We start from the raw sequence: 26,799 nt of genomic DNA, 5'->3' as shown, positions 1-26,799 counted from the left end.
GGGAAGGTAGAACTTTAGTATTTGAATTTGAAGTGGCCACAAATAACAAAGCTTGTAACAGGAGCCATCTGATTCCAAAGTCAGTTTTAATCACTGCCATCCTGGGAGATGAGTCTCACACTATTCAGTGCAATAAACACCAGTGATTTTAGACTTGCTTATCATCACACAAAATGATTCAGTGTTTCCACTAATCAATGATCTCCCTTCACACACTAGAATAAGGCACTGAGCTCACAGTAATGGCATTTATTAACTTTATCTTTTGCCCCATCATTTACAAGCAGTTGGCTGTACGAGAAGACTTAACTCTGATACCAGCTGTAGAATGATACATTTCAGTTTGGGTTGTTGTTTATCTTTACTTATTTATTCAACACATATTTACGGAGAACCTGCCATATTCCAGACATTTTTCTAAGCACTTTTTGAAATATCAGCCACATCAATTCTAACAATAGGCATGCTAATATTATTATTATTCCATATATATATATATGAATCTGAAACTTGAAAGAAATGAAATAACTTGTCAGCAGTCACATCACTTAAGAGCTAGAGCCAACACTTGAAGAATGCAACCTCTAAGTGCACTTTAATTTCTCTTTCTTGCTAGCTGTTGAAGTGTTTGAATATTGATAATTACTACTAACCTTAACATTTTAAAGAAGACTATTTATTATTGCTATTTTAATAAAACTCTGCCTTCTTCCATCTTATATATGCTTTAAAATAATTGCAGTTTCAGTTCCTATTTAATCAACTCATTTAAGCACAGTAAAGAAATATGTGAGTTTTCTGTTTAAATTTGTGAAGTAGGAATTAAGACTTCACCTTTGATATGACAGAAAAGGTTTTTAAATCCCAGTGGATGAAATAAAAGTAGTGCTACATATTATGAGCACATAGATCAGGAATTTTGAAGAGTTCTAGGAAGACAGACTACAGATAAGCTTGGATCAGTGGAGAAACCACAGCAGAAGAAAACAGCCTAAGGCATAGAGATGAGCACCATTCCTTCTACGAGAGTCCCCAAGAGGCTGACATCATAACCCGCAAGAACAGTAATGCTCAAAGTAATTTGTTCAATAACTGTACTGAAAACAGTATAAAAGGTTGGAAGTCATCACTAATAATATTTGCCCTCAATTTAAAATTGGAGAGCTAGCTAGTCTTTAAAGGAATGGGGATGGTGAGGATCCTAGTAATGATGTAGTCAGAATCAGAGCGTCACTGTAGGTAGATTCGGAGCTTCAGAGCAGCCAGAGCTGGGCATACGGTAGAGGAGAGAAGTCAAGGTAGCTCTTTCAAGGACTCAGTGAGATGAATCTAGCTCCAGCTCTCAGAGGAATCGTCCTTACTCAACTCCCTTACTTGCTTCTCCTCATTGCAGCCCATAGGGAAATTGGCCTTAAAACCAGCCTTAAAAACATAGGAATATCCAGGAACACAGCCAGAGCTCCCATTCAGTAGACAAACAGCACTTTAGAACACTTAATCCAAATATGAGTATTTCCTGTCACCAGTTCTTACTATGTAAATATGAATAGGTATTGAAGGATCATCAGATTATAAAACTGAATGTGAAGGATATCCTGAATAAACTGAGCAACCAACAAAGTTGTTTGTATGTCATATTCTTAAATAGATTTTAAGAGGTATTAGTTTCTACCAAATAAGAATAAACTATTATAAAAAAGATATATCAATAAGTAAGGCTTATTACAAAATAAGTTAACAAAACAAATAATCACCAATAAAGATCAACAACAAAATGAAATAATCTGAGGAGTAAGTTAGGCAAATGAAAGGTAACTTTAAGGAACTCTACAAGAACATAAATGAACAAGACAGATATGGAAAAACAGAAGGCATTCCATAAGGGGGAAACAGAAACCGTGAAGGCAAAGACATTATTAAAGAAATAACAGGAGTGTTGACACATTTGATGACACAGACCACTGTTTTGGGTAGGGTGTATGAAGACAAAAAGTCTGATATCTAGACAGAGTCATTATTAAGTATTTCACAATACATTAAAATATTTTGCAAATCTAGAAACTAAAAAAGTACTTATATACATAGAAAATACAATGAGATGCACCTCAGACTTTTTAGCAATACTGAAGTCAGGACAATAATGGAGAAACTTCAAAATTCAGAGGAGGAAATTATATCTCAGCTATACAATTGTATATTTGAAATATGATTTGTCATTTTTAATATTTAGGATTGCTATGGCTTAGATATGCTTTGAATGTGTTCCCCAAAGGTTCTTGTGGTGGAAGCCTGGTGATGGTCTTCAGTTTGGTGATGGTGGAAGATAGTGAAACCTTTAGGAGGTAGGTAAGTGGTTGGATAGTTGGGTGCTGCACTTGGAAGAGACTGATGTAGTTCTCACTCTAAAACTGTGAGCCAAGTAAGTCTTTTTTCTTTATAAAGCACAGTCTCAAGTATTTTGTATATAGCAATTGAAAACAGACTTCTACATGCAGTGGTAGTGACAAGACATGGTAGGCTTAATTACAGCTGGAGAATAGATTGATATTGCTAAAGAAAATAACATGGAGTGGGTATTTGGTATAATGGTTAAGATGCCACTTGGGATTCCTGCATCTCATACTGTAGTGCCTGGGTTCAAGTCCCAGCTCTACTTTCAGTTCCAGCTCCCTGCTAATATATACCCTGGGAGGCATCAGGTGATGCAGGTGATGGCTCAAGTACGTGGGTTTCTGTCACACATGTGGAAGACCCAGACTGTATGTCTGACTCCTGGTTTTGGCCTTGCCCAGCCTCAGCTGTTGCAGGCATTTGAGGGAGTGAACCATGAGCCAGTGTTTTCTCTTTCTCTTTGACAATAAAAATAAAAACAAAAATATGATTAATAAAATTTAGGTAGCAGAGGTGGAGTGAGGAGGCAAGAAAGTATTGAAGGAGTATTAGATTTCCAAAATTTCAAACTGAGAAGTGAAGTGTTATAAGTGAGTAAATCAAGAAATGGAGACATGTAAAATATATTTTAAAGGTATAATTGTGAGCACTAGAGAAAATAAGGGGAATAGCCTTATACTTTCCTATTTAGCTTTTTCTCCATACCATACTACACATCCTCTCCCCCATCCCACCGCACACATACACACACACACACGCTTAAATATGAGTAATGTATGATTAGGATAAAAATGGAGCAAAGGGAAGAATGAAAATCATAAGGAGACTCTGATTTCTGAGTCAAACAAAACTTTGGTGGCCTCTGAATGCTATGTGACTTTGGATTACATTCCTGTTGGAAGGCCATAGGTGAGTGTGTACTGTATGCACAATGATGTAGACTGTACTAGGCAGGGACATATGTGGCACTGTTTGTATATGATGTGTACGTATCCCACAGCTGGATGGTACTGGATATACCTGTGTGCTGATATGCTCCATTCCTCACTTTCTCAAACTGCTCTGCCCAGAATTTCATGTTAAAGATGAAGAGGGATTGAGGTAAAGTTGTGCAATGAGTGAAGCTGCTTCTTGTGATGCCTGCATCCCAGGCCAGTGTGTTGATTTGAGTCCTAACACTTCTGCTTCCAATCCAACTTCCCGCTAATGCACCGGGGGGGGGGGGGGGGGTGGTAGCAGAAGATGGCTACATATTTTGGATTCCTGCCACCCACATGGAGACCAGGATGGAGTTCTGTGCTCCTGGCTTTGACCTGGCCTGACTCTGGCTATTATAGGAATTTGAGAAGTGAACCTGTGAATACAAGGTCTCTTTCTTTTTTTCACTCTCCTTATTTCTCTCTCTCTCTCTCTTTCTCTCTCTCTCTCTCTATTGTTCTGCCTTCCAGTAGATGAGAATGACAAATGTTTTTTTCAAAAATGAAATTGGCCTTTGCAGTGATGGCTGACACCTGGATTACAACTAATCAATAGCTTGTTCAGGGGCCTGCATTGTGGTGTAGCAGGTAAAGCACTGCCTGTCATGTCACCATTCCATATGGGTGCCAGTTTGAGTCCTGGCTGCTCCACTTCTGATTCAGCTCCATGTTCATGGCCTGGGAAACCAGTGGAAGGTGGCCCCCAAGTACTTGGGCCCTTGCCACACATGTAGGAGAACTGGAAGAAGCTGCTGGCTCCTGCCTTCCACCTGGCTCACTGCTGCAATTGCAGCCACCTGGGGAGTGAACCAGTGAATGGAAGTGCAGTCCGCTCTTGCTCTCTCTCTCTCTCTTCCTCTTCCTCTTCCTCTCCCTCCCTCCCTCTCTCCCCCTTTCTCTCTGTAACTCTTTCAAATAATTAAATCTTTTTAAAAAACAGCTTGTTTAAAATACAGCCTACAATATAGCCTGGTATCTACAGTAGAAGGAAATCAATCAGATTCCTTTTCTCAAGATTTTGAACTCAGTATAGAGAAATTAGATTGGAAGTCAATAGGGTCAGAGAAACACTGTGCAAAGATCTTCAAATTGTAACGTTGTGATCCTGTTGCCTCCAGCTGTAGTTGCCCAAATTCCCTGTCTTATTACCTCTCCAGTCTTTAATCCCGAAGGATTCCATCTCCATTTTTAGGCCACAAATTTCCTTTCAATAACTTCTTTTAGTCCAGATAGATCGAGAAAGTCTATTTCTTACAGTCAAATTCAAATTGAAAGAGGAGCCTGATAAGTATGTTCACTTTGCCTTTGGAAGGGAAGAGAGGAAGAGAGGCGTAGTGGTTGCCTCTACCTGGGAAAACAGGCTGCACTAGTTCCGCTTTAGTGTAACCCCTGGCTGTACCACAAAAACGGAATGTATGAGGCTGACATTGTTTTTTTCCAAGAAGAACAGACTTTTCAAAAATTGTATGAGGTTTTTCTTCTTTTTAAAAGATTATTGGACTGTTAACTCAAGTTATTTGTCCAAGCTCCAGTTCTTGTAAATGAACTTAGAAGAAAGTTTAAAAGAAATACCTTCTAAATCTTCATTATATGAGTTTTGTTTTTCAGATGCATAGACCTTCTAAATCTTAACAATAAACAACATGTTTGGAAGAAGTCAGATTAGCTGCCATCTTTGTTTATACCCTTCTCATAGAAAGCTCTCTCTAGTGGCCCGAGAAGAAGACTTCCCTGACAGAGGTACCTGGTCTGGCACCATCAGCCAAGTCTTGGTATCCTCTTCTTGAACATAAAAATTTCATAGAATATTAGTCAAGGCCATTCTGTAAATCATGATAGATCAGGACACAAAAGGACTACCCCATAATAATGTCTAAATGCAGTCCAAACATGAATATTGTACAAACCACAACAAAATTCCCTGCCTAAATTAGATTTTCAAGACACCCAATCATAAAAGTAATATCAACTCTTCTTTTAAGATTGAGGGTGGGGAGAAGATGAGATAAAGAGCACTCTAGTCCTCTAAGTCACTTTCCAAATGCTTGCAATGACTGGGGTTGGACCAGATATGAATCTGGGAGCTAGAAATTCAATCCAGGTCTTCTAGTAGATGGCAGAAACACTATTACTGGAGCCATCACTGCTACCTCCCTGGGTCCACATCAGCAAGCAATTGGAGTGTCAGGAGCCAGAATCAGATATCAACCCAGATACTCTGATTTGGCATATAGACATCCTAGCCACCATCTTATTTGTTAGGCAAATGCCTACACCAATACCACTTCTTGATAGCATACAAGCTAGAGTAATGCCTACTAGAGAGGTCTTCCAAAAATCATCCACTTCAAGCCCAAATCCTTTCCAATAAGTCGTTTCTAACATGTTTTAACTTTCTAATGCCTTCCTTAAGTGCTCTGCTGATAGTGATGGAATTTGTCTGCTTCCTTGAAAAAGTTTGAAACCCAACATGTTCAATTTAAAATGTGTTTTGTGGTGTCTAGAGGAGGTTTTAACATGTTCCCATGGTCTGCTTCTAGTCTTATCTGTCTAGGATTATCCAAGAACAACTCTCTGGATAACTTTTCTTGAGCCTGGCAATTATGTCAGGTCTATTAAACACTTACTACCTACCAGGCACTTTATATGGATTAACTCTATGGATCCCCACAAATGACCCTAGGAATAAATAGGTTTATTACCGAGCTTACTAATGAAGAAACTGGGACATGGAAGCCACAGCACTCCTGAGAGGTGGAGACAGTAATCCAAAGCAGCCAGCTGGTGGGTGCCGGAGCCCTGACCTCCACACTATGCTGCTACCTCCACTGCCTTCGTCTACAGTGCTCTGCTCGTCCACTTCTCTGAACAGTGAGTTGTCACTGTACCGTTAGTCTACACTGAAACTTATTATAGTAAGAAGCCCCTGGAAATCACAGCTGGGTTTCCTCTAAGATGTTGGGGGACAATACAAACCCACAGGAAAAATTGTTCTTGAGATTTCAGTAATGAAAATAACTCCAAGCTTCTTCTAAGCAGTTGTTGTTTTTTAACCTAATGCAGACATTGATTCTGTAATTCAGTTTTCTCATGTGGATTTTAGGAATGATGTGACATGTGTTTAAGTCTAAACGGTACATAGGAATAAGTCTAAATGGTGCTTAGGAAAGATACGCCCTTTGTGTTTTTCAATAGTACTAACATGATCAAGAGAACACTCTTGCTTGGTAGTAAAGAGACTATCATTTCTTTTTTCTTTTCTTTTTTTACAGGTAGAGTTAGACAGTGAGAGAGAGAGACAGAGAGAAAGGTCTTCCTTCATTGGCTCACCCCCCCAATGGCCGCTACAGCTGGCACGCTGCGCCGATCCAAAGCCAGGAGCCAGGAGCCAGGTGCCTGATGCCTCTCCTGGTCTCCCGTGCGGGTGTAGGGCCCAAGCACTTGGGCCATCCTCCACTGCACTCCCGGGCCACAGCAGAGAGCTGGACTGGAAGAGGAGCAACCGGGACAGAATCCTGTGCCCCGACTGGGACTAGAACCCTGTGTGCCAGCGCCGCAGGTGGAGGATTAGCCTATTGAGCCGTATCGCTGGCCTAATTTTTTATAATTACCATCTATTTATAACCAAGTATACTGGCTATCCGTTTAAAAGTGATACAAAGTTTCTTTTCTTGGTTGTTACACATTCTGCCTTTTTTAAAAAAGAAAAGTTATTTTCATCTACTTGAAAAGCAGCATGAGGGAGCACAAGAGCAAAGACACTAGAGAGGTCTTCCATCCATTGATTTACTCGGCAAATGCCTGTAACAGCCAGAACCGAGCCAAGCTGAACCAGGATCCTGTAACTCCATCAGAGTCTCCCACATGGATAGCAGGAGCCCAGACCTGAGGCATCATGCCCCATCCTCTGCCTCCTCGACACATTTACAGGAAACTGAGTGTTTCCTGTAAAACACTCAGTTTTATAGGAAGAGCCAGGGTTCACACTGGCCTCAGGATGGGAGCATTCCAAGCCCTGCCTAAATTAGATGCTGCGCTCCAACGCTGGTCTCTAAAGTTTCTTTTTAAAATAAATTTATTTTGGTAAAAATTTGAGTCCAGTTAACAATGTAAAGAAAACAGTAGCACAGGAGTTAGGGCTCCAAACAAGGACATAAAAATCACAAAGATGATCTGGAAAACTTTGACTTTAGGTTTCTCTTTGCCTTGGATTCTGCAAAGAGTTCGATTCTTAGGTCACTGGTTTCAAGAATGCAGTTCCAAGATCCATGAATTTCATCTTCTAATGTCATATTTGGCTTTATATTCCGCGCCTTCTCATTGTCCCTTCCACCCGCCTATTTTGCTACCATATATCTTATCCAAGAAACAATGGTGGAGGTGGGGTAGGGAGATGGCATAAGGACGTCTTTGTCTTTGCTTTAACAACCCTGGTTCCTAGAGGGAAAACTACCAAGACGACTCATCAAGTGAGATTCAAGACAGCCCCAGCCTTTCCTTAGCGGGGGTGGGGGGGTGGGGGGGTGGGGGGAGTGGGGGGGAGTAATCACGTTTCTAAAACTGCTAGGATTGCAGATTCTTGGGCTTCCCTGCGTCCCAGCTTCGAAACACCAGGACAGCGTGTTCCTGTGTAGCGTGGGAGTGAATGCCAGAGAGCGCTGTGGAGGAAAAGTAAAGAGGAGGTGGCCCAGGGTGCTCCCTCTCGCTGTCCTGGCTTGGCAGCACCTGGACCTTCAGTCCATCCCCCCCCCCCCCCCGCCCCGCCTCTTTCCAACTCCTGGGCCCGAGGGTGCGGACAGAGGCCAGGGATGGAGACTGTCCCCTGGCATGGGGAGGGAGAGGGGCAGAGCCAGAGAATAACGCCCAGGAGCCGGGGCTGCTCGGTTTCAGACTCTCCGGAAAAACCAGCAGTTTAGAAAAGCTGGGGTTGGAGTCTCCCCTCTTTGAAGAGTTCTCAGGAAGTTTGGGGGAGGGGCGAGCCGCGCTCTCCTGTTCCACCAGGCAGAGCGTGCAGCCGGCTGTGGGGGGACCACAGAAGCCTCAGGTCTCAGTGCTGTCACGTCCGTGCCCTCAGGCGGGCTCCGGGTGTCTCCGGAGGGATCCGTGGGCAGTGCTCACAGGCCGATATGGAGGGGCTGGTCCTCCTCAATGCCCTGGGCACCCGACTGCTGTTCGTGCTGCACTCCCTGGTCGGGGTCTGGCGAGTGACCGAGGTGAAAAAGGAGCCGCGGTTCTGGCTGCTTGCGCTGCTCAACCTCTTGCTTCTTCTGGAGACTGTGCTCACCCTCAAGTTCAAGCGTGGCCGAGGCTACAAATGGTGAGAGTGCCCCGGGAAAGGGAAAGCGCACGGGGGCTCTGGGTATTGTCCCCCGCGGCACTGGCGAGCAGCCTTAGAGCCCATCACCCCACAGCCCGCTGATTCTTTATTGGAATTCGGGTCCCCTTTGTCCTCACCAGGCGCTTGGAAGGCGCGCGAGATGCCTCCGCTCTTCTAGGGCACGCCAGGGCACCTTTGGGTCCCAGGGCAACCCGGAGTGGGTTGGAGCCAAGAGCGCAGCCAAGAGTCACCCAGTCCCAGGTTTGGAAACTTGGAAGGTGAGATCAAACGTAGGAAGCGCTTGTCTGTTTTGCAGAGAGTGCTCCCCAAAACAGGATGGTCCTGGGGACAAAGAGGTTGCCATGTGTCCTGATTTCTGACTTTGGGTTGTGTGGGTGCGCCAGGGTTCCTCTGAGTGCGTGCGCGCAGTTGTAGCAGTTGTAGGAATGCCTTTCGCTGAACATCAGTGGTTTCTGCTGGAGTTGCATGCACCCCGCCCCCCACTGCCCTTCCTCCTCCTCCAGGGAGAGAAGTCCCTATCCACATGTTTGCGGGTTCAGCCGCTTCTCTTCCTTCCAACTCCGGGGAGCGTCTGGGATTTCAGTCGTTTCTTTTCCTTCCATCCCCAGGCTTCCAGGGTTCTCCGGCACCTCAGGAACTAAAGGTGTCTTGGGTTTGGTTGGGTTTGGTGGTTTCCGAGCTAAGACTAATGGCCAGCTGATCTTGCCATTAGTTGTGTGCGACACTGCTTTAAGGATCAGCAGGTAGTGGTTCATTCTTAACCTCAGCGTGCAAGAATTACGGGCCCTGCATTATGCTTTATCTCCTTCCCCAAACACCTGATTGACAGTAGCAGAATTAAGAAAAAGATACTCATGCCATTTACACACAGCCTCCACCTACCCACACCTTCATGCTCATCCCAAACTTCACAAACGAGGCCTCCCTCTGTATTCACCTTTAAAAAGAGTGAAGCTGTGTTTGCATTCATGTCAATACTATCCAAAATGCCTAATGCAAGGACAAAGGATAAAATAGTATCAGCCAATTTAAGAATTATACACACTGTGGAATTATAGTTAGCCAATCATGTTCAGGGAAAAGAACCCACCTCTACAGTGGGTTGCCACTATTCAGGATGTGAATTGTACTTGAGATTTACACTGTTGGAAATCTCCTAGAATTATAAGTGCTCAAATTATTTAAGAATAAATTTAATGCTGCATAGATTAGAATGTTACTAGGCTCCCTTCCCTTTCCACAGTTTATTAAGCATGAGACATCTGAAGTACTTTCCAGTGTGCTTTTTGGAAATCTCTCTCTCTCTCTCTCTTTCTCTCCATATATATATATATATATATATATATATATATATATATGTGTGTATATATATATATATATTCCAAATAAGCCTTAAGCCTTAAGGTTAAAGAAACAAAAGAGAGAAAACTGTGTGTTGGTTTCCCAGGTGGTAGAACATTGATGTAGGTTTTCCTGGGTAGATTTAATGCACTGGGGTAGAAATATCTTCACTACCAGGAGATTGAAGTCTGAGGCAGAAAACTGCTCCATGTAGAATTGCCCTGCCACCAACCATCAAAGTTTGTGGGAGAAATGCCAACCTCAGAAGAGAGGCCAATGAATGTAGCAGGACCTGGACTCACTCTCCTTCCCCTTCAGCAGTAGACCAGAGAGACTCATTCCACTGCAGTTGTGTAGCCTTACTGTAGCCAATGGAACTTTTACCTTCAAGCCTACATCACTGACTGCCATTCAGACTGACACATAACTTACAAACAGGAGAAAAATGGTATAAACATGGATGATGATCAGTGAGTTGAGTTAATTAGAGAGCTAGGAATATTGTAGTGTGTGAGCCTCAAATTCCTATAAAAGGGTTGAATGTGAGCTTTCCTACTTGATATGAGACTTTGAGCAACCTACTTGTCTTTCAGCCTCAGTTTCTGATCTGTAACTATACCTACAGTGTTGGAAAAGTATGAAAGGATATATATTAATGTTCAACGAATAAAAAGGCTGGTCTTTCTAGTCCTAAGTTATTCCTCTTATTAAAAACTATTCTTGTGTTACCCAGACACATTTTATCTGCACAAGTCAAGCAATTTTACTTAAGAGACTAACCAGTAAACTATTGGCTCAGATAAAGAAGGAAAACATTCCTTTCACCTTTGTTTCAGAAGAGCATAGCCATAATGTATAATTTAAATTATAACACTAACTGAAGAAGAATCTTGCTGACTCTGTATGTTAACTAATATTTGAAATAGCAAAGTAAAAAGTTGACAGAATAGGCTTACTATAAAATATGAAGAACAAATGAGCCTTTTAAATATGCTAAAGCGAGATGTGATGTAATGTAATGCTTCCTTCTACTGATGTTCACAAATACAACCAAGTCTGCAAATACGGTCATCTGTGAGGGGGATAAAGCCCTCACAGTATTCTGTCATAAATGTGGGAAAAAATGATCAGAGGATGGACCACTAAAAAAATTAGGAGTTACCCACGAAATAACATGGGAACAATAAAATGAAGTTTGATTTAGGGCACATTTCATTTCTGTGTTGAAGTTTTCAAAGTAAAGCAAGGCATAATGTTTTGTTGTTTTTTTGAATGTTAAGAAAAATTTTCCATTAGAAAACCTAAGCTGATATAATAAAATAGAGATGAGGTAAACATTGTGGCAACATCTATGCTACCTCTATGTAAGGAAATATTAATACATAAAGATCTCTATATAGATCTATATAAATACAGATGGATAAACCTTTAACTCCTTGGTCTAATGTTTTGGAATTCCCACTTGGAGCCCTAAGTACCCATATGAAAAGACATGAACAAAAATTTTAACCTCCAATTTGTTGGTGGAAAACATCAGAAAAAATCTGGTTATGCATCAAAGGACTAGTTGACAATTACGGTGTATTTATACTGTAAAGTATTTTTCTGGTATTAAAATAATGCATTAGATTTTATTTATTTTTATGTATTAGATTATAAATCATTGGCCAAGAGGTTATGTCCATGATATTTTGTGATCTTGTAAAAGAATTGCCATTTTTATCAATAGTAATTACTGTGTTTACAAATTGAAGAAGAGGAGAAAGAAGCAACATTGGAAGAAAAGAAGCCACTTCTATTGCTACTATGTACCCATAATGAAAAGGAAAGAAGGAAGGAATGAGGAAGGAAAAAAGGAAAGAAGGGAGGGTGTGAGGGAAGGAGGGAGTAAATAGAATATCTGAATGGTGGAATAAAATATATACATGTGGAGTGAAAAGAATCTTTTTTCCTTTAATATCAGACCCATGAACCTCCTTTGGACTACTTTGGGCTACTTTGAATATTGTTCTTTTTACTACAATTTACACTGTTACCCAAACAAACCAAATCCACAGAAACTCATGGAACAATGAACAGAACTATAGAGGAAAATATGAACTAAATTTCTTGAAATGTAGCAAACATATTACATTTGTCTAAGGAATGTTTATTGAGCCTTCCTTTGGAAAGGAAAAATGGAACTAGAGTTGCTGAGCTCAGCTGTCCAGGGACAAGCAACATTACATCAACACTACTAACTTGCCAGTTAGAGAAGTTTAATTTGTTGGAATCCTATAGGATAGAGAGAGTGAGCCAATACACATGCCTTGTTAAATTCAATAAATGTATGCTAGTGGAGTTTTTCCTTTAAAAAAAATCCAGTATCTATTTCATGTGCATATTAACTTACATCTCTGTAAGATGAAAAGTAATATCACCTAGTTTAAACTATTCTTGATTTTATTTTCTATTATCTGGGCAAGATTTCAATGGATCTGTGAATTACTATTTAAGTAAAGTCAAATAGAAAACAATATTGCAGTTTGTGCAATAGTGATAAAATATTCTTTAGGGAATAAAAGAATTACCAAGATTATGACAAGTTTGAAGCCTGTTCACTTGAGAGTAGGCAGTATCTGAGAGTAAGTAAAAATCTAAATGAATTTACTGGCAAAAGTACACAGTTTTAAGTACTGAGCTTTTTCTTTATGAGAATTTTAAGGAAAATGTAGTTTTTGAATTAATAGATAATAAGTTGCCCATTTGGTCATTTTTCTTTCTTTTTTTTTTTCTTTTTCCCTTTAGTTTATCAAGCTCAGTCAGAGAAGTCTTTGTTGAATTGCTTAATAAGCAAGCATGACACTGTGCTAGACATGATAGTATGCCAGACAGAAGAAACAGAAAACAAACGCACTAGAAATTTTAAAGTAAAAGTAGCCTTTTGAGTAAATGCTTCAATGTGTGGGACTCAGAACAATTATGGATATTTAGCATTTACCATGTTCCATGCTCCTCCAAGTGTTCCATTGAGATTATCCCATTTAATCCTGACAATAGCTGTAATTATTTTCTATTTCTGTTTTTTTAGAGGAGGAACTGAGGCACAGAGCTCTTAGGTTATTTCATCCAGGATCACTGGGATGCCAATTACGGGAAAGCAAAGTGAAGACCGCAGTTTCCCACTTATCCATTGGTCTCTTGAACAATTTGGAGGAGAAAGGATGTGATGCAGTTTACTGAGTGGGGGAGTGGGAATGATCCAGAATTTGAGCTGCAACAGGAGAAATGGGTAAACGCTGATTTGGAGTGGGGAGTGAAAAGGCTACATTAGGTAGGAGTCATCTTGAATGAGTTGGTGAGTGTTAAGGAACCTTTAGCAGATTTCTCTCGAGGAGACACAGAGTCTCATCATTTTGCATTCAACTAAAAGGTATGGAACTTTGATGGTATGTGTTAGGGACTGTTCATTTAATGCGAATATGGAAGTGAATTAAAGTATAATTCTGACTTCAAAAAACTCACACTATTAACCCAGGGCCTCAGAAAATAAGCAAAGAAGTAAATTAAGAAACACATGAATCAATAGGTAACATTAAGCAAGTTAACAGATGAGTGATCAGAACTATGAAGACTTAAGTGGTCTGGGTTATAGAGTGAGGAAATGTGCAGAGAAGTTCATTTGTATGGCCAGAGGCCTGGCTGAGGAGGCTGTAGAGGACAGAAGGAACGAGGCATCAGAAGAGTGCTCCCGAAGAACAGAAAGGCCAGAGAAGGGGGCCATTTATATTATGTACTTTCCTCCATCAAAAAAGAGATGGGAAGTAAAAACACTCTTCTCTTCCCCAAAATCAAGTCTTTTTAGACTCCAGAGATGATGAGATGGAGGGATTTGGAAGGAGATCCTCTGACTTCCATATGGCCAAGTTGGACACTGCGAATTCTCCCAAAAGATAGATTATTTCTCTCTCTATTCACACTTACTCTTCGGTTTTCCTGGATTCTCTCCTTAGCTCTTTAGTTATTCCAATAATAGTTTCCACTGTGTTTTGGATATAATCATCCTTGCCAACAGTAAGTATCTGGAATTTTATATTATTCATTCTCTATGTTTGTGGGTATGTTTATTTTGTATTCCAAGCCTTGAGCTCAAAGCCAACATTTTAACTTAAATTTATGTCCTTTTGGAAGCACACATTAAATGTTACCAGCAAATGACTTTTCTCAGTAAACCAAGTCATGGTTTAGAAAGAGCCTTCTTAAGCTAGTACTGTACTTTACTTCCAAGAAGTTATATTTTCTTCTCTTATTTCACAGTGGACTTGAGACCAAGATAATAATTGCGTCTGCAATTAGAATGAGAACCCCAATAAACTGAACAATAGAATGATGAAAAATGCTTTCTCCATGAATGTGTTCAACCAAGACTTTTAGAACTGAACATTAAGGCTACTGATATTTTGTAATTTCTTGTATCTGGAAGAAAAATAAACTACAGATTAGTGGGGGTAGCTCCATGAGTCAGTATAAATATTTTCCTACTTTTAAATTTCACCCATTTTTCCTTTTCATGCCAGTGACATTATGTATGCAGCAGTAGAACAAATCTGAATAGTTTAACTTTTTTAAAATAGAAAATTCGCATTTACATCAAGTTTTACTCTCCCCATGTGCATGTGACTCACTATTCTAGAAGTTTCCCTGAATTACTAATATCAGGAGAATTAGGTCTCAGTTGAATACATTCTGTTGTTAAATAAAACCAGCATTTCTTTTTTAAAGTGTTTTTTAAGGTAGGTACTATAAGATGTACCTAAAAAAATATTTATTGAAAGATGGAGGGAGAGTGAGAGAGAGGGAGAGAAGGAGGGTGGGAGAGGAGAGAGGGAGAGTGGGGGAGGCGGGAGGGAGGGAGAAAAGGGGGGGGGAGAGAGAGAGAGAGAGAGAGAGAAGAGAGGGAAACCTTTTGGTTCACTCCCCAAATGCCAACAAGAGCAGAAACCAGGAGCCTGGAACTCATCTGGATCTGACAGGTGAGTGGCAGGAACCCAAGTCTTTGAGCCATTACTTGCTGCCTCTCAGGCTGCACATTAGCAGGAAGAGAGGAGCGAGAACTCAAAGACTCCAATGCAGGATCTCATGCCTTCCAAGTGGTGATTTAACTGCTATACCAAACACCCACTTTATATGAAAGTCACACGTAAATAATATTAAGGACATAAGGATTATTAATATGAAATACTAGGGTGAGGGGCAGGTGTTTGGCACATCAATTAAGTCACCATTTGGGATAACCAGTCCCAATATGGGAGTGCCTGGTGAATCCTGGCTTCTTCACTCCCTGCTAATGGGCACTCTGGCAAGTAGCAGGTGATGACTCAAGTACTTGGATCCCTGCCCCTCATATGGGAGAACTGAATTGAATTCTGGGCACCTGACTTCAGACAGACCCACTCCTGGCTATTTTAGGCATTTGTGAGGAGTGAACCAGCAGATGGAAGTTCTCACTCCATCTGTCTGTCTGTCTCTGTCTTTCAAATAAAATGAAAATAAATAAATGAGCACTTTTAAATGCTGTGGTGGATATTGATTTTGTTAGATGTCTCTGAATATAAGCCTACTTCTCATAGTTATTTAAGGAGGGAAATTATATTTTATCTTATCTAACCTACCTCAGAGAGGCAGATAATATACAACTGACATTATGTTATACACCTATCATAATAAAATTAATAATTTTTAATAAACAAAACATCTTCTAACATCAGTGCTACTCCTAGTCCTGGTCTGGCACTATAGTGTTCTTTTTCTTTATAACTTTCCAGATTGAGACTCTTGTCCCATACATAAAATTTGTTTCACCTGAAAAAGCATCTGTGTCCTACCCAGACTGTTAATAACAGTGATGAGGATGATGACGAAGCTGATGGTGATACTGAAACCGGGCACAGTTATCAGTTATTAAACATAGAGAATCCCCCAAGAATGCTTTATACCCAAATCACATATAAATTGGTCACAGTGACCCCCTGGATTCATTGCTATCATTGTCACCATTTTAGGGTAAGGATGCTGATGCACAAGAAGGCTAAATCATTCATGCAAGGCCACAACTGGGAATCATAAATCATAACAAAAATCTTAAGCATCTGGAGAGCACTCCTCCTTACTAAGCTAGGCATTTGCATTGCAGGTATCACTCATTCAATCATAATGGAGGGAGCCAAGGTTCTGGACTTAAAGAAGGAGTCCCATTCCCAGGACTGAACCTCACTAATCAGTTCTTTGTTTATTCCTCTCCCTACTCCACCACCCTGTTTGTTGTGCTCTGCATTCAATAACCAAATTGGATTTTGCCAGTAGTCAGTACAACTTCATGATCTTTAGGGATAAGGATTTTATCTGGTGGATAAAGTGTCAAAGTTGTGTCATTTCCCCCCCAAAATTGGTGGGCAAATCGCAGGTAACCTGCTAAGGGGCAGATGGTTTTGTTTATAGCATAATCAGAAAAGTTCATGCCCTCCATGAACATGGCCCAGAAACTCTTGCATAAGCAGACATCCTTGCAAAAGTAAAAAAGGTTGTAAGAAAGAAAAAAAGCAGGGATAATTCTTCAGTTTGGGTCTAAAAATGAAGAACTAACATTTCCACGGAACAGAAATAAAAGCCATGTCTAATCTAGGATAAAATAAACTGAAACATTATATAAGTAGCATTCATAAGGCATTTATCATCTCAGAGAACATCAAAATTCCTGGAGTCAACAGGAAGTTTAGTTCATTTAATGATTAAACAATCATTTTTTGCACTAGATGATATGATGGTATTTTTGTGGAATATAAAATATATGCAGTTATATGAGAACATTAAAAAAACATATTCTGAGAAAGAAATTATTTTCCATAAGTTGAAAGGCTGAAGAAGCAAGATACCATCAGTTAGATAGAATTTTGTATAAGGCAGGTTTTCTGAGTTAAGTGGTATCTGTCCTGGCCTTTAAAGTAGCAGGTGGTCGTAAGAAAGGGTAGGGAGGACTTTGCATGTTGAAGGGGTGTCTTGATGGTGGCACTTAGGTGTTTCAGTGAGAATGAATTCATTTTTAAAAAGTCATGATTTTCTCTACCTAGCATATATTTTTTGAGACAAACAATATATAGATCCTAAAATTGATTCATAATTTGTACCTATAACTAGTTTAGTCATGGAGAAGCACACTTTAAGAGTTGGCATGTGAGTTACTTCCGTTCTAATAATGCTTATATTTGCTCTAGACATATTCTTGGAAATTTTTACATTAAGTGTGGTATATAGAGTACTAATTTTGTCAACAGTTTATATCATATTTTGGAAATATGACTTTATTAAAAAGGAAACAATTGGTAACAATGAAAATTGCAATTAAGAACTCTAATATTCATCTTCAGACGTATCTTCTCTTTATAAAACCTAAATGTGTGCATTCAAGGGTATTGGAAATACAAAGAATGATTCTATTTTAATGGTTATTCCCAATCCATTTGACATTTTCCCATCTCTTTCTGCTGTTATTTGTATGATGTCCCATAAGATCTCTGAGAAAACAAACCATCATCTGAACTTGGCATCTGTCAGAAGTCTATATTCAATTTCCTACATGCATGGAAATTCTCATGAACTTCTGGCCTTAGAGTTGTGGTCTCACTAGCCAGTGGTCAGGCACACAAAAAGGACTCTGGGATGAGAGGTGGTAGTAATAAGATAAATGAGTGGTGATTGCAATCAGTGACTTCCTAGGCATTCAGATCATTTTGAGAGATCACAGAGAGATGAAATACTGAGGCTCTGATATTGGCCAACATTTCAGCCCTGTGCACTAACAGAGAGCCCTTGCTTAGAATCTAGATGGAAATTTTATATGTTAAGGTCCACTTAGGGAGTCCAAGCTACGTGTAAGGATGGCAGACAATCGTTAAATTGGTAGATAAGGATGAGGGGCTCATTAAAGGGTACTTTGTCCTACTTTTTGATTTCCATGAAAACAAACCCATTACTATAAAGTGATTCAGAAGTTTTATTGAGGACACTCACGGTATTTTGACATGAGATTTTGAAACTTGGGTCTATTCTTACAATTGTACTCTATTTTTATATATTAGGAAACAGTGAGAAGTGAATACAAATAAAATCTGATTCACATTGAAACAATTTTTGAGCATTAATTTTGCTTCACTTAAATAGTACTCAGTTTTAGATTTATACAGGTGATCAAAGTCCGAAAGAGAAAAATTAAATAGGGTAGAGGGTGATATTATGGTTAATTTTTATATGTTTATCTATATTGCATATATATTTTAAAATAAATATTACTTGTTCAATAAGAAAATAGCAATATATGTAATTTTTAGGAAGAAAAATATGAAATCCTAATTCTAGAGCAATGGAGAATTAAAGTAAATAAAATCCATTGTAGCGCTAAATTGCTAAATGTTGTGACATAATCGCGTTGTGAAAAGCATTATAATTTGTTGAAAGGACAACTTTGTATGACAAATAATGCATTTTTTGGATGAAATGAGCTGAAAAAAAGCAATGAGTATAGCTCTTTAAGAGCTCAGAGAAATGTTTAGCATGCAGAAATATATAATCTGCATGCTAAATATATATATATATCTTTCTGCATGCTAAATATAATTTATATATATTTATTTATATATACTTATTTAATAAACAAGTGAATCTGCTCACAATACATAAATAAAGTTCTTTGCGATATTTCCACCATTGGTGTATTTTAAAGAGATTTAATATGTAAGCTTAAGGCTATGAGACTAAAACAAAACTGAAATGAAATAATATTTTAGGAAAGATTTTAATTTAGAAAAATTAACTATGCAAAGTAACTTGGCATTAAAGTATTATTTTGGGGTAACTTCAGTATTCTGACAGGATAGTGCTAACTGGAATTATGATAAATTTGAGTTGCTGAGGGCCAGTAGCTCATTGGTAACAGGATATTAACAAACTTGTACAAATGTCTCACTGGGACATATCTCACTCATTTAATCATATATTTACAAGTTTTTTTTTTTAATCAGTTTACTGCATTGTGTTTTTATAAACAATATCCACAAAATGGTATTATTTCCGAGATAGCCATTATCCTCTATGGTATTAATCTTCTTCATTCAAGCTACTTGGCATCTACTTACTCCTGATGCATTAAGACAAAGACCGGAGTAGAAATTATTTGGTAACTCCCAAGAAAGGGCATGCAATTTGATTAATTACACAGCAAAAGGGGAGAATAGACTGATTTATTCATATTCTCTTTGGTTCTGAAAATGAATTGCATTGGCAATACATGATCAAGAATATTGCAAACCCTCAAAATAATAAATAATGGCTATAATGTCACATTGAAATATTAAGTCTTTCATAGGGACAGAACAATATTAAATGAATTTCCTTCAGTAAAACTTCCAATAAAAATCAATTTATGATGATATTTCAAGATGAGATTTCTTATCAAACCTGAACCAGCATCAAGGAAGTTGAAGCTGTAAATCAACTAGGCCCTTATTGAATTGCTAAATATTTGTGGGAAGCCCACAAATACCAGACACTCTGGAAGGAGCAAAGGGTGTAATTATGAGCAGGCATATGTAGTTCTGTGCTTGTCTTATTTAGAATTGCTAGGAGACAACCATGAAATTATATCAAATTCATATATATGTGCTTGTACATCTATACCTTTATCATTATAAATTCTGAAAATCTATGGAGTAAAAGTGAACAGGGAGTGCTAATTTAGATTTGAGGGACAGGAAAGTTTTTTTTGGGAGGAGTGTCATGGAGCTGACATGAACTATGAAAAGGAGCCAATCAAGTCAAAAGTGGAAGAAAGAGGTATTTCTAGGGAGACAAAGATACATTTGAAAGATGAGTAAGGGCCGGCACCATGGCTCACTTGGTTAATCCTCTGCCTGCAGCGCCGGCATCCCATATGGGCACCCAGTTCTAGTCCTGGTTGCTCCTCTTCCAGTTCACCTCTCTGCTGTGGCCCGGGAGGGCAGTAGAGGATGGCTCAGGTGCTTGGGCCCCTGCACCCTCATAGGAGACCTGGAGGAGGCACCTGGCTCCTGGCTTCAGATCGGCGCAGCACACTAGCCGTAGTGGCCATTTGGGGGGTGAACCAATGGAAGGAAGATCTTTCTCTCTCTCTCTCTCTCTCTCACTGTCTAACTCTGCCTGTCAAAAAAAAAAAAAAAAAAAAAAGATGAGTTAGGAGGGCTGTTAGCTTTTTTTCGTAACAGGAAGAACACTATAACAGCTTGGTGAGGAAGAGGGGCAAGTGATCTTAATTTGGGGACACATTAGCTCTCAAGCCATTTCAGAGCTTCTCTACTGAAACTGACCAAACTGGAAAAGGAAAGAGCCCAAGAGATAGGCAGAGCCCTGAACATGCATCATTTTGTAGGTTGTGATGTGTAGCAGCCCATGCAAACCATAGCAGCATGACAGTCATTGATTTAACTTCAATTATGAAGTTAGGCATTATAATATCTTCAGCAGTGTGAAAAACATCCCTCAATTCAAGGAGACATAAGTAGGTTTAGTTGTGAAAATCATGGTTTAAAAATATAACTGATTACAATTTAAAGAAAAAAATCTTCTAAAATGGTATCCTCTGAGTCTTTTGCAAGGAAGGCTATCAAATATGTAACCATCAGTAAATTTGCAGAGTTGGGCTTAGGGAAAGCAGCAAATGAATTTATCAAGCACTTACAATGTCAGTTGCAAGGCACATATTGTCTCATTTAACTCTCAGAACTACCCTATGAGTTATTATTTACATGTGAGTACACTGAATCTCAAGAAATGTAGTGAATTTGTGAAGATGAATGAGAAGAAGAGGCAATCTTCAGATCTTTTAAGTGTATGAAATTTACAGTTCAAAAGCAATTTACAGAGTCAATGCAATCCCAATTAAAATACCAATGACATTATTCACAGATCTAGAGAAAACTATGCTCAAATTCATATGGAAACATAAGAGACACTGAATAGCTAAAGCAATGTTATACAACAAAAACAAATCTGGAGGCATCACAGTATCTGATTTCAAGACATACTAAAGGACAGTAAAAGCCAAAAGGCACAAAACAGACTTACAGATCAATGGAACAGAAACCCCAGAAAGCAATCCGTGTATCTACAGCCAACTTATATTTGATAAAGGAGCTAAAATCAGTCCATGGAGCAGAGACAGTCTCTTTAACAAATGGTGCTGGAAAAGCTGGATCTCCACATGCAGAAGTATGAAATTACACCATACACAAAAATCCACTCAAGATGGATCAAGGACCTAAACTTATGACCTGATTCCATCAAATTATTAGAGAACATGAGGGAAACTATACAAGATAATGACATAGGAAAAGAACTTGGAAAAGACCACAGAAGCACAGGCAATCAAAGCCAAAATTGACAAATGAAGAGGCAACCAACAGAATGGGAGAAAACATTTGCAAACTGCACAACTGATAAAAGGGTTAAAGTCCCGCTTCCCATGTTGGATTGTTCTCTCCTTTTTAATTCTATTAGTTAGTATTAGCAGACACTAGTCTTGTTTATGTGATCCCTTTGACTCTTAATTCTATCATTATGATCAATTATGAACTGAAACTGATCACTTTGACTAGTGAGATGGCATTGGTACATGCCACCTTGATGGGATTGAATTGGAATCCCCTGGCATGTTCCTAACTCTACCACTAGGGGTAAGTCCGATTGAGCATGTGCCAAACTGTACATCTCTCTCTCTTATTCCCATTCTTATATTTAACGGGGATCACTTTTCAGTTAAATTTAAACACCTAAGAATAATTGTGTGTTAATTAAAGAGTTCAACCAATGGTATTAAGTAGAACAAAAAATACTAAAAGGGATAAAGTAATAAGTTGTTCCTCGACAGTTAGGACAAGGGCTGATCAAGTCACTTTTTCTCATAGTGTCCATTTTACTTCAACAGGTTTCCATTTAGGTGCTCAGTTGTCACTAATCAGAGAGTACATATGATATTTGTCCATTTGGGACTGGCTTATTTCACTCAGCATGATGTTTTCCAGATTCCTCCATTTTGTTGCAAATGACCGGATTTCATTTTTTTTTTACTGCTGCATAGTATTTTATAGAGTAGATATCCCATAGTTTCTTTATCCAGTCTACTGTTTATGGGCATTTAAAGAGCTCAAGAAATTCAACAACAACAAAATAAACAGTCCAGTAAAGAAACAGGCAAAGACTTCAGCAGGCATTTTTCAAGATAGGGAATTCAAATGGCTAACAGACACTTGTGAAAATGCTCAGGATTGCTTGCCATCAGGAAAATGCAAATCAAAACCACAAGGTTTTGCCTCACTCCAGTTAGAATGACTTGCATACAGAAATCAATAAAAAACAATCGCTGGCGAGGATGTGGGGAAAAAATTACTCTGATCCACTGTTGGTGGGAATATAAACTGGTGCAACCACTGAGGAAGACACTATGGAGATAGCTCAGAAATTGAATATAGACCTACCATTTGACCCATCCATTCCACTTCTGGGAATTTACCCAAACCAAAAGAAATCAGTATATGAAAGAGTTATCTGTACCCCCATGTTCACTGCAGGACAATTCACAATAGCTAAGATACAGAATCAACCCAGATGTCTATCAACTATTGATTGGATAAAGAAATTATCATGCACACATACATTCTATGGAGTACTACTCAGTTGTGAAAAAAAATGAAATCTTGTCTTTTGCAACAAGATGGTCACAACTGGAAACCATTATGCTAAGTGAAATAAGCCAATCCCAAAAAGACAAACACATGTTTTCCCCGACCCGATGCAATTAACAGAATACCTGAAATGTAATGTATTGAATCAAAATAGACATTGGGAGATGGATGATTGTATATAGCCCATGTCTCTTCCATTGAGGCACAATCTTTGGTTTAGTTTTGATTTATTTTGTTTTGTTTTCTTTCTCTTCAAGCTATTTGCTGTTCTTAGAGTAGGGTTAACTATATGATTACTAAGGAAACTGATGATAGATCACTGTCAAAATTAAAAATGGGAATCTGAAGGGGGAAAGGGTTGGAATGTGGGCAGGAGGGAGTGGAAGCCCCACTTTGTTCCTAAATATGCATACATGAAATGTATGAAATTTGTATTACTTAAAATAAAAAAGCATACTTGCTATAAGACCTCCTTAAATAAAAGGTTCTTGTGGATATCAGCAGCCTCTATTCATTTCTTCAGTCCTTCCAGTATTCATTATTCAGACATTCAAACATTTAATGGTTTGCATTATAATCATTAATTGAAGATTTCCTAAGACCCTAACACCACTGGGGAGAAGAGATGATGTAGTGGAAAGAGATATAAAACCCATGATATGCCTTCAAGGAGCTTATTTTAGGCATATAAAGTCAATATACACATAACTATGAAACAGTACATCATGCATTGGGTCACAAGAGAAATATAGATTAAGAGTAGTTCCTGCTGAGTACTTAAAATACAAGTGATGGTGGTGGCTGATAAGGGTGGGCTTGGAAGTGTCTGGCCTACGAGTTAAGGCTTGGGTAAAGATGCCCGTGTCTCACATCAGAGTATCTAGGTTCAATTCACAGTTCTGGTTCCTGACTTCATTTTATATATATAAGTAATATATATATATATATTTACATATATACACACATATATGTATATATCTTTCATAAATTGTATTTTATTTATATTGATATATCATGTATATACATATATAATTTTATATATCTTATATTTAACATATACAGTTACATAAAATATCTATATAATTTCATTCATTTATTTTCATTTTATGTGATCAGAGACACAGAGGGAGGAACAGAAAGATATTTCATCCACTGATTCATTCCACAAATGCCTACAACAGCCAGGGCTGGTCCAGGCTGAAGCCAGGAGCCCAGAACTCCATCTGGGCCTCCTAAGTTGGAGACAAAGACCCAAGTACTTGGACCATCATCTGCTGCCTCTCAAGATGCATCTGCAGGAAGCTAAATCAAAAGAGTAGTAGTTGGGATTCAAATCAGGCATTCCAATATGGGATATGGGCAACTCAAGCATCTCAAGCAGTGAGTTCATCACTGTGCCAAATGCTTGCCCCTGACTTTAGCTTTCTGTCAATGCAAATTCTGGAAGGCAGCAGTGATGGCTCAAATAATTGAGTTCTGACACCTACAAGGAAGACCACTGAGTTTCAGTTCCCAGTTTCATCCTAACACAGCATTGCATGCAACACTCTGTCATTCTGCCTCTCATAAATATATATATATATATATATATGTATATATATATATAAATATTGGGTGTTGATACGTAGACATGTAAGAGAAGGACATTTATTTGGGGAGTTTTTTTTTTTTTTATCAAAAACCATTTCAGGACCTCTCTTCTCAGATTAACCAAGTTGGAAGAATATAGAGCAGGTTGTTCTTTTTCTTTTTTTAATGAGTTAAGCTTTTACTCCAATTGGTTGATTCACTCCCCAAAACCCCAAAAGCCCAAGACTGGCCAAGCTGAAGCTGGGAGTAGGAATTTCAGTCCAGGGTTCTCACATGGGTGGCAAGGAACCCAGGAACTTGAGCCATACCACTACTTCCCAGGATCCCCATCTTTAGGAAGCTGGAATCAGGAACCAGAGCTGGAGACTGGCATCCCAACTGGCATCTTAACCACTAGGCTAAATGCCTATCCACGCATGTTGTTGTTAGAACAGACTCATGGTTAGCTAAGCAAGGCTGAGAATATATTCATATATATTTATATATAAAATGAATTCTTGGGCCATCAATATGACTTCATCTTCCTATCTCCTTTTTCCTTTGTGTCAAATGAATCTCAGGAAGAGGTTGAAGTTAGGAAGGCATTCCTAAACATTTTGTTTTGTTTGAAATACACAGCAGGTTGACATACTGAATTGTTCAGCATGGTAAAATACAGTAGGGAAAGAATAGAGATAAGATAATGGAGGTTTTGAATATCAGATTATGGAGTTTATGTTTTCTACGTTAGGTAATACAGAAAATATTAAAACTTGATGTTTCTTAGTTTTCTTTCTTATATAACCAGTCTCCTAATTAAATACTTGAAAAGTTCATGGAAAATGTAGATTATAGAAAAATACCTGGATTTCAAAATTTTTTTATACCAAAGTCAATTTATCTTTTAGTTTCCATTTTCATGAACATTTTGAAGTAACTTTGTACATTGAAATGGATATTTTTTTCTGATTATAGAACTAAATCTTAGGCATAGCATATGTTAAGAGTATTGTTCATTTTATTTTTAATCTCTTCCAAGCATTAATATATATTCATCCAATCTATTGTTTCCCTGGATTATTATTTTTAAAGTATTGTAGAGGAGTTAACTTCAAAACTAATTCAAAAGCAGCCAATAACATTGTGGGTCAGACAAGATTTTAAGTGTACAAACAAAAATTGAAATATTCCAACTGTTACACAGATTAGAATTTGCTTCCATCTCAATTTCACACAGGAAATAATCTCTCTTGATGTTTCATTTGATATGAAAGATTAAAGAGTTAATTTTTCTTTTCTAAGAGCATGCTGAACTCAGACCTCTGGAATTTCTCCACAGCCTGGTCATCTTCCAAGTCAAATTTTAAAAATATCATGATTTACAATGTTTGATTCAAAATTGGGTTTTGCAGGAAATCAAAGGTGGGCGAGCATCTCTGTTTTTTAAAGACCTCTCTTTCTTTTGTCCTCTTTCCCTTCCTCTCCCCAGAAGTTGACAGAAGATATTAGTGAAAAGGTTAATAGATTTTAGAAATTCTAAATTTTCTTTTTTCATTCAGTTTGTTGACTTTTCTGCACTGTATTATAATAACATAATTTTGTTCATATTTTATTTCAAATAGTGCTTGCTATGGGACAATTAACATTTCTATTTCCCAGGTTACTTTAAATTATCACATATGTATACTGAAAGTATTTTTTAAAGTTCATTTATTTATTTGACTTGAAAGGCAGGCAGAGAGCAAGCTAGAGAGAGAGCAGTCTTTTGTCTGCTGATTCACTTCTGAAATGAATGTGGCTGCCATGTAGGTGGCAGTGGCCTAAACACTGGAACCATCATCTACTGCCTCCAAGGATACATTAACAGGAAGCTGGGTTGGAAGCAGAGGAGCTAAACTAAAATCAACACCTTGATATGTGATGTGGGCATCCCAAGCAGTGGTATAACCTGCTATACCACAGTGCTCACCTTACTGAAAGTATTTTAATAAAAACAGACTGACTTACAATTTTGACATTCAAATGTTAAAGCAAGAATTCAATCTAAAGTGAAATTTGAAGAAATAAATTTTAAAAAATATTTCATGGTATTTCAAATTTTTAAGAACACATTTTCATTGGAGAATCTCCCATAAGAGCATAATTGTTGACCTATTATTGAATTCCCACCTCTGACAGGAACTACTTTATAGAAGATGTAATAAAAATCTATATGATGTCATGTGACTGCCATGATGTCCCATTCCAGATTCATATACTGAAGCATCATTACAGTTTCAATAGGATATGACTATATAGTTGATAGATTAAGGATACAGCTTGATCTTGTAATGACATCTGGTAGGTAGACCTAGTGGGAGTGCTTTAGGTCATTGGAAGCTTGCCCCTAGAAGGTAGTTCCCAAAGAGTATTGATTATTATTATTTTTTTTTTGACA

At 38.5% G+C, this 26,799-nt stretch overlaps 1 protein-coding gene and 1 long non-coding RNA gene across 2 annotated transcripts in view; one reads left to right on the top strand and one right to left on the bottom strand.

Moving 5' to 3' along the window:
* The window catches only part of LOC133776018 (uncharacterized), a 548,830-nt gene that overhangs the window by 173,063 nt on the left and 348,968 nt on the right, over positions 1 to 26,799 (bottom strand). The gene's annotated exons all lie outside the window — the stretch shown is intronic.
* TMEM26 (transmembrane protein 26) overlaps positions 8,454 to 26,799 on the top strand; it is a 52,258-nt gene continuing 33,912 nt past the window's right edge. Inside the window, exon 1 of the mRNA XM_062214599.1 lies at positions 8,454 to 8,685. Coding sequence (XP_062070583.1) covers positions 8,495 to 8,685 — 191 coding nt within the window. The 5' untranslated portion in view covers positions 8,454 to 8,494. The remainder of the gene's footprint in view (positions 8,686 to 26,799) is intronic.

The sequence above is a fragment of the Lepus europaeus genome, chromosome 17 (genome assembly GCF_033115175.1).
Source record: "Lepus europaeus isolate LE1 chromosome 17, mLepTim1.pri, whole genome shotgun sequence".
In the NCBI taxonomy this organism is placed as follows: domain Eukaryota; kingdom Metazoa; phylum Chordata; class Mammalia; order Lagomorpha; family Leporidae; genus Lepus; species Lepus europaeus.
Note: the sequence above shows the minus strand (reverse complement) of the source record. Positions and strands in the feature narration are given on the sequence as shown.